Source organism: Streptopelia decaocto, assembly GCF_964273445.1.
Source record: "Streptopelia decaocto genome assembly, chromosome: 1".
NCBI classification, from domain to species: Eukaryota; Metazoa; Chordata; class Aves; order Columbiformes; family Columbidae; genus Streptopelia; species Streptopelia decaocto.
The window spans coordinates 26813200-26822013 of NC_138663.1; the positions used below are offsets into that span (position 1 = coordinate 26813200).

The following is an 8814-nucleotide window of genomic DNA, read 5'->3' on the forward strand; positions in this document are numbered from 1 at the left end:
CTCACAAGGCAAAGGGCAGCCCCAGGCCTGGGGGTGCTCCTCGGCTGAGCAGCTCTGAAGTGCTGGGCCTGACTCCACGGGCCTGGATGAAGGTCCATGCTCACACAGGCTCTGAAGTCACCCTGTCTTGAAAACAAGTCACTAAGCAAGGGCTGAGGAGAGGTGACGCCCTTTGCCAGCACCCCCAGAAAGAAAAAGGGACAGAGATGTTCTTCCCTCAAAGGCTTCAGCTGATTTCAGGATCTCACCAGGCAGGTGAGCCAAGCCCGCTGTGAAAGCCCTTTTTTCCTACCCCATCCATAACCATCCGCCTGCTCCCAAGCCACGGCAGAGGGAAGGAAGGCGAGAGGTGCCTGCGTGCTCCGGGGCAGCGCGGTGGCGGGGGCGCTCCCCTCAGCCACCACTGCGCCCCGGCAGCCCGCGGTGGGGTCCCGGTCCCTATCCCCCTCCCCCGCCTGGTTCGGGGCCGCCCTATGGAGGACGGGGGGGGGGTGGGTGGGGAAACCCGAGCGCCCGCCGGCGGGAGTCGCTCGCCTCTGCCGGCAAAGGGGGCGGCTCGGCTTCGGCAGCCCCGCCTGCGTCGCGCCGGAGGGGTTAAGCGCCCCCGCTCACCGGTGGGCTTTTTGCCGGCGGGGAGGGGGTTAAGCGCCTGGCGGCGGCAGCTGCTGCCACTCGGCTCCGCGCCGCTCTCCGCGCCGGAGCCGTTACAGCGGGAAGATGGCGACGGAGGGCGCGAGCGGCGAGCCCGGCTCTGGCGAACGGGAGGACTTGGCGGCCACGGCAGCGGTAACCGGCTCGGCGAGAGGAGAGGGGGGCTCGACCCAGCCGCGGCGAGGAAGGCTCCCTGTGGGGATGGGACGAAGCGGCGCTTAGAGACCTGCCTCCCCCGCTCTGTCCCTCCGCCCTCCTTCTCCCCCGGGGCGGGACGGGGCTCGCCTGCGGCAGACCTGCAGGCGAGCCCCGTCCCGCCCCGGGGGAGAACAGAGAGGGGCGCGGGGTCTCCCTCCCGGCCGACCTCCCTCTTCCCCTCCACGGTGTTGGCGGGTTCCCCCCCCTCATTGTTCCTTCCCGCTGCTCCGGGGCGGGCTCGGCGTGGGGCTCCGGTGAGGGGGCACGGAGAGGGGGCTCCGCTCCCCGCTCTCGCCTCTCTCGCACCCACCCCCCGCTTTCCCGCCGCTCGCCAGAGCCAGCGCGGCTGCGCCCCGTCTCTCCGGGCGGGCTGAGGTGCTGACAGCGGCCGGGGCGTTGGGAGCTGTCAGACCAGGGCGAGGGTGGGGGAAACGTTGATCTTTAGCCCTTTGCTTGGCTCGCAAGGCGCTTGATTTCTCCTTCCTCCCTCCCGTGTGGCGTTTTCGACGCTGGGACAGCGTCCTTGCCCCTCCCGCCCCGAGCGCTGCTCTGGGGAGACGTCTCGGCTGCCCGGGCCTCTCGGCAGCGGGGCTGCGCCCCCGGGGCAGGGTCTGACACCCCGCTTAAAATATCCCCCCAAATCGGAGCAGAGCCTCCGTCCCCGGCGTTTGTTCCCCGCGGGTGGGTGAGGCGCCTGAGGAGGTGCCGGGCGCGGTGTGGTGCCCGCCGGTTAAAACGGTGTCGGGTGGAGGCTGCGCTCCCCTTGGCGAGCGCTGGGCTCCTCTCCTCGGCTCACTGGCCCGACCCCCCGCCAGGACAGCCGAGCTTCGCCCCCTCGGGCGGGCCTGCTCGTCCGGTGGGCCCCGGCTCCTCAGCCCTGCGGAGCGAGCCCTCTCGGCCCGGCAGCTCCCCCGCGCCCGGCGCATCCCAGACCCGGTGGTCAAACGCGCCCGCGGAGCGCCCGGGGCTCCCCAGCCCGCGTTAATGGCCTGGGTGACAGCCCTTGTCAGGTCCCAAATCCGACTCTCAGTGTTCGGCCTCGCAGCCACATGCAAAGTCCAGGGCAGTAAAACTGCTGAGGCGCACGGTTTGCTTGGGATCGTTTCTGAAGGTGATGACTCTCGAAGGAAGGGGGCACTGGTTTCTGTGAAATCAAAGTTATTGCTGGCATTTTTTACTATTATTTTGTTTGTTGTTTTTGTTGTTTGTTTGTTCGTTTGTTTGTTTTCAAACAGGCACTAATTCCTATCTGAAACCCTATTCCAGCTGTGCACTCAATCTTCCTTGTGTGTTTTAACTTATGCAGTGTTGTGGAAATTGAGTTTTATTTTAAGAAAGTAAACCTTACACAGTGAATATTTGTAACATCACTGTCTTTTAAAACAGTGGCATAACTGTGACATAAATGAATAGTAAGGTAAGAATTCATAAAAGCAGACTATTAAATACTTTAAATCTCCAGTTTTGAGTAAAAATATTTATACTAAATTCTTTAGTATACTCATAGTATTAGTGCTATAAGTTTCAGTTTTAAAAGCTCAGATGAGTAGCTTGTAATCAAGTCACGCTCCAATATTGACCTGTTGGGTAGTGCTGTGAAAGCCACTCACGCAATTTAGTATTCTCCTTGTGGAAAGCAGGAGCCACAGCTCTCTACTGCACACTGCTTTTAAAATATATTTTTTTGAACCGAAGAGGTGCTAGGAAGTAACTTTTGTGTTGCTCCCTAAAGCAAACTAACAAACAAAAAAACTAGCTATAGTTAAGAAATAAAAAAAATCTTTTTAATTTTTATTTTTAATTTGACTTCAGTGATTAAATATTTAGTATTCCTTTTCATCTTGTTTTCCTTGCCAGTATAAACGTATTGTTGATATCATTTTGTCTCTCGTGCAGGAAAGTAAAAAGAACTCTGTGCAATTAAAATATTTAAAAAAAAAAAAATACAGTACTCCAATATTCCTTTTGAAGGGTTAATAAGAATAGCTCATTTTCTGTCTTTAAACTCAAGATACAGAATTATGAATTGGATCATCGTGCTTACTTTTAGGATGACAGTAAATGTCCAGGTGACTATCTTGTAAGTCACACTAAACTTCAACTTATAAAAAATACTGTTTTCAGTATGGTTTTACATTTTTTCTTTTATTTGTTTTCAACTCTCAGAATCCTGATTGCACAAATGGTGCAGTAAAAAACTGTAAGAACAGCATTTGTAATAATAATATGTTACTGTGTAAATTTTATGGTGTAAGCAGGAGATGTATAACACAGGATGGAACAGTATGGTTTTTTGATACTAAATGCTGTGATTACATCTTAGTATGCTATCAGTAACATCAATGGGAAAAAAAATACTTTTTTTGCTAGTTTTAGAAGCACTGTAGAAAAGAATAAAAAGTGTTCTCCTCCTTCCTTTTTTCACATTCACCAGGGAATTTGACTGAAAAAAGCCTAGGCTGTTCTATAGTGTGTTACATTTAGGAACAAAGCTGATAATCTTGTAATTCTGAGTTTCCTTGGGTGGAGCACAGCATTTGTTAAGCCCACCGCTTCTTTCCCACAAAATACTGGTATTTTTGTCATGGTAAGGTTGAGAAGGAAAAATGGCAGGGGAGTGGTTCAGGTCCTTTTTCAAACCTGCACAGCTTGATTGCACTGAAGCAAATGAAATTGTATTGGTGCAATTTGGACTAGAATTGAGAGAAAACCTGTGTGTGTATTTTAAAACGTCTTTGAATGACTTCCATCTGCATGATGTCTACCAATAATGATTATATAATAGCAAGCAATAATCCAATTTGACAGTCTTTTTGTTGAGACATTGAACATCAGCCTGCTGTGCATAGAGGGCTGGCTTGTTACATGTTATAGCTCCAGTGTAGCTTTAACAAAGCCTATAAAAACCTATTATATCAAACACAAAGTTTGTTAAAGTTATTCAGTAAAATTTCTGGGTTTTATTTGGCTTGACCAGTGCTCAAAAGCATAAACGTTATTTTTGTCTGATAGACAGTACCTTCTGCTGTCTGTAAAGCTGCACATATAGAGGATATTGGTAGAGGGAAATCTTCACTCCTCTAAAGTGAATAGAGATTTTGCTGCTGTTTTCATCGGTCAAAATTTCATTGAGAATGATGTGTGTGCATACCCAAAAGGATCAGTCTGTGTTGCTGTGGGTCAAGTAACAGTACAACAAGATGCACTACAGAAAAAACTGTCAATATTTAAAAGAACTGAAAAATTGAGAGAAATTCCGTGACATTTTGTGGTGATATAGTGTAGGATTTTAAACTTAGCTTGAGGTCCCTATCGATCTGCAAGAATGCTTGTAGTAGAACAGCCATTCTGGTCAATATAGTGAAATGCTAAATAATGCTTTGATCAGATCAATTATACAGGCTGATTTAGATCACTTGGAAAGGTCCTTCTTTGAAAAACATTGCAAGTAGCAGAAAATGAGACCATAACCCTACACATCTGAGTAGGGACTCTACCCTGGAAAATGGTCACTGGCAAAAGAATTCTGATTAACTACCACTGTCCTCATCTGAATCCAAGTTCTCAGTGTAGCATTATTGTTCAGAGAAGTTGTACTCATCTAGTCAGGTGCATGATGCTGTTGTGTTCCAACATGTAGATGAGATGCAGAGACAGCCCAGTTCTCTCTGGTTAAGTCCTGCTGCTCCTCTCTGATGACAGATTGGTCTTGATCCATCTTGCAGTGTTATACTTCAAACGTCCTTTCTGCTTCTCCTTCCCCTACTGCAAACTGCAGCATTGCCTTTTCTGGGCCTTCTATTTCACAACCTGTAGCACTGCCTCTCTTCCCTTGTTCTGAAGGTCCTGGGGGATGAGAAAAGAAAGCCCTTGAATGTAGTCCACTTTGTACATGTTCTTTTCTCTTCCAAATGTTGACTTGTCACACTGTCATTAGAGGTGAAGTGCAAAGGGGCAATGCTGTGAGCTGGATGTGTGAAGGTGGCACAGAGGTGCAAACCTTTAGGATGCAGTATGTCCTGTTGTTTTCCCAATCACTTTGACTTAATTTGTGTAAGCATTGCTTTGGCCTAAGAGGTGATGTGGCAAGGTAGGAATAGAGATGGAAATTGGGAGAGGAAGGAAAGAACTCAGGAAGACAACAGTGTGAGGTTGGCCTCTGCACCCACTCCTACCCAAGAAAGGGAGCAGTTGATTTACAATACCCATGTGATCCTTGAATATGTAACAAGGAAGGCGTCAAGTAGGCTTACTGCCTGTATGGTATGTGAATTAAAGCCTTGTTGGGCATTGCTTTTTGGTTCTATTGTACCACAAAGTAAGGTGTAAATTTCTGGAAGACTTAAGAGAGAGCTTCTGGAAAACTTCTAAAGATAGCTTCAAGAATGTGTACCTGTATCTGGATCTAATCATATACCATTTGCTTTAGAAGTGACTTTTCTGAAAGTAACTTTCTGAAGAGAAATTACCTGTTAAATTTAAGTAAGAGTTTAAACATGGTTATTGAAGGTTTGTGGGCCTAGATCCGTTAAAAAAGACTCGGTTACCAAACTTGCACTGGAATAAAAAAAAGACTAAGTACATTTGTGGCTGTTAATAGATTGCAAATGTGTTTTAACAGCTATGACAATATCTGGGCATGTGTAAAGGTCAGTGTCTTACTAATTTTGGAGGGGTTGGGGGCTGGGGGCTTGTTTTTGTTTGTTTGTTTCCAAAAAAATTTCCCAGTTTTGAGGTATATTTATGATTAATGTTGAAGCTGTTAAAAGTTTTGCAGTTTGCTCAAGCCCAAAAAAACCCCACAGCAACAAAACCTCCCCCATACCTTTTAAAGAGAACCTTTGAAAAACCCAGAAAGGAAGGGAGCTGTACTTGAAGAGGAGGGCAGAATAAGCAGGTAACTTCATTTGGTGAACAATCCAATAAAAGTCATTCAGCTAATGGATGGATATAATTAAATGTACGCACAGTCTCCTCATTATTCCTCAGATATGCTTGTATGAAATTTTCTGTGAGTCCTGGATGTTAACATCAGATGTTATTCTCTTCAGCAAGAAACTCAAGCTTAGTTGAGGAGCAAGTTCCACAGCATTGCTTTTCCTTAAAAGATATTTATCTGCCTTCATATTTGTTCCTGTTGCCAAGAATATTCCTATAGATCACATTATCTTAAGTTCATCTTGGATGGGGTGGGAAATGAACATGTATTGTTGTGTTGGAAAGTTTCTGGAGAAGCATGGGGTCACAGGCTCTTTCCCTAGTTTCAGACTAAAGAACAAACCTTCCACAGCCAAAGCAATAAATTGTGGTTTTCCCTGTAGTATTCATGAATACTGTGTGGATATTATAACCACTTCTTTTAATACTCTCTCTGTTTGCAGAGTTTTCTTTATTAGAAAAGGGTTAGTATTCATCTGACCGCATACCCATGTTTATGTTTAGCTGGGTCTTGAAACTTCCTTTTATAGTTGGTGGAGTTAAGTAAGAAGTTAGAAGGAATAACCTGTTTTAGAAACAGGTTTGTGAGCTTCTCTGTTTTTGAATGAAGTGAAAGGCAGCTGACTCCTGGAAGTATGGATGGGGTTCAAGATACTTAAATTTAGGTGTCTACATATATGCACAGTGTTTCATATCCTATTACAGTCAGTGGAAATCTGACCAATACAGTCAGTGGAGCCATGAGCAAATACTTCTGGTGGCTGATCAGCTGAAGAGTTTTTCTGGCTGTTTTGACTAGGCTGATCAGTCCTCTATGGAAAATAAAGGGACATTAGGTACCTAGCTTACATAGCTCACACCTACCTTCAAATGTCTGAGTCCTACCTTGAGGGCTTCTTTTAGTGGTCCATGTGTGATACTGTGGGGTATCCCAGTTGACTTCCTGCTACCAGTCCAGATGGGATGGATGATTCTCCTAAGACCTGTGTCATATCTGCCTGTCCCAAGAAGATGTCGCTGATCCCCTGAACATTTCAATTGCACTAGATACTTCTATGTAGGCATCAAAACAGAATTAGTCAAAACAGGTCTTTACACTTGGTCAGATAAGTTGTACCTGGGTGACATACTTGATGTAAAATATTTGAATCAAGATTGTCTTTCCCTGGAGCAGTTATTTCATGGGTCTGACAGATGTAAGGCCATCATGATATTAAAAGTTAACTTTTTAAAGCCTAATAAGTAACAGCAAACCTACTTTTAGAGCCTCATCTGTGAAGTCTGCTTTGTCAATCCTCAAGAGGATTCTTGTATGTATTTAATGGAACCCAGTATAAAATATGTAACAAATATAGATGTGTACCTTTCACTTCCATCCTGAAAGGACCTTTTTTTTTTTGACAGCTTTTTCCCTATGTGTTTTCCTGTGCACCATTTTTAATACTTCTCCCCCACTACCTTTCCACCTCAGCCCTCAATTATGCTCCACAGGTTTCTTTCTCAAGTCCTCGTTATTACCCAGCTCCATCTTTTAAAAGGCTGCATAGCTACTTTCTGAGCAGGAAGGAGCTTGTTTTCCATGGTCATTTGTGATTAACCCACAGCTAACTTGCTTTTATCCTCTGTTCTGCTTAGGGAAAGTACAAAGCTGTGGCTTTCATACCTTACCTATTCAGATTTCTGCTGAAGGCAGCAGAGTTGTAACAGCTTCTGTGGTAGCACAATGAACAGCCCTCAGATCCTGATGTTGCCAGTACTATCAACAGGGCTAGGTCAGCAAAACCACACTGTTGGCACTGCCAGTCCCTCACAAGATTTTTCTTTTCTTTCGTGTGGTGAGGTAAATTTAACCCTAAAGAGTTTTACCCTCTCTGTTCTAAATAGCTATGTGTGTGGGAACACATAGCTATGTGTTTCTGCTCCTGTGCCTCTTGGTGACCTTCCGATTTCATCCTCTTTCTGTTTTTTCCGAAGACGATGGAGGTGGGAAGGTGGAGGTCCAGTTTGATCACTGCTGTCCTAGGTCGTCCTTCTTGTGTTCAGAAGAGATGCTTTTGTTGTCTTTTTGGTTCGTGGTAGAGCTTCTTTTAATCTTTATAGATGCAGGTTATAATTTTGCTTGTACTCTTTGTGTGATGCATACACAGGTAGTTGAATGAGTTTTAGCTAATTAGCTGTTAGCTGTATTGTCAGTGTACTTGCTGCCAGGCAACACACACCCCTTATAGAACTGATCTGAAAAATAGAATGTGGAGTTTTAGAGATATAGAGGACTGAAGTTGTACTCTTCTTCAGGTACTTTATTCTTATAAATCAAGTAAACCAGGCATTTTAAAATCCAAAAGAGGTAGACAAAAAAAAATACTCTTGTGTTTTGGTTGTGTCTGCCAAATTTCACCCTGGGGCAACATATTCATGTATCTCTGTTATAAAACCAATATAATGGATGGCTCAGTTACATAGTTGTTAAATTGTCGGTTAAACTGTTACAGCTTGGCATTCTACCAGAGGTATTGTAGTTAAACCCCAGATGACACGTAAGCCATGAGCTTGTAATATAGTCTTTATTTTCTGGAAATCTAAGACTTATTGCTCCATTGGAAGATGTTAGGAAGATTACATTTCTAGAGCTAAACATCAGTTTTCTCTATGATTCAGGCAAACAGCTAAATAAGAACTTCAGGCAAGCCTGCCATGACTGACATCTTGGTCCCCAAAAGATGGTAGGCAAGTGTTTAAAGGAATGGTTAATTTTATTTAATCATGCACTTTATCTACTCAAATCTTAGAAATATTTTTAAAACTATGTTTGAGAATATATTAAATCTTTAAGTATTTTGGTTCAGTTAGGGTAAGGTACATTGTAGTTCCCTAAGTGCTGTTTCAGAGATGTGCATGTGAAAAAGATGTGGTAGCTTCGTCAGCAATAGCCATGCACACTCTTAGCCCATGTGAGGGGATTTAAAAGTTGCTTATCCATAGTGAAGAAATCTAAGATGTCTTTAAAGTACTGGAAAAAAAGTGGTC

General features: G+C 44.9%; 1 protein-coding gene across 1 annotated transcript in view; it reads left to right on the plus strand.

Moving 5' to 3' along the window:
- The first annotated feature begins 697 nt into the window (after positions 1-697).
- CTTNBP2 (cortactin binding protein 2) overlaps positions 698-8814 on the plus strand; it is an 89281-nt gene continuing 81164 nt past the window's right edge. Inside the window, 1 exon segment of the mRNA XM_082055405.1 lies at positions 698-786. Coding sequence (XP_081911531.1) covers positions 718-786 — 69 coding nt within the window. The 5' untranslated portion in view covers positions 698-717.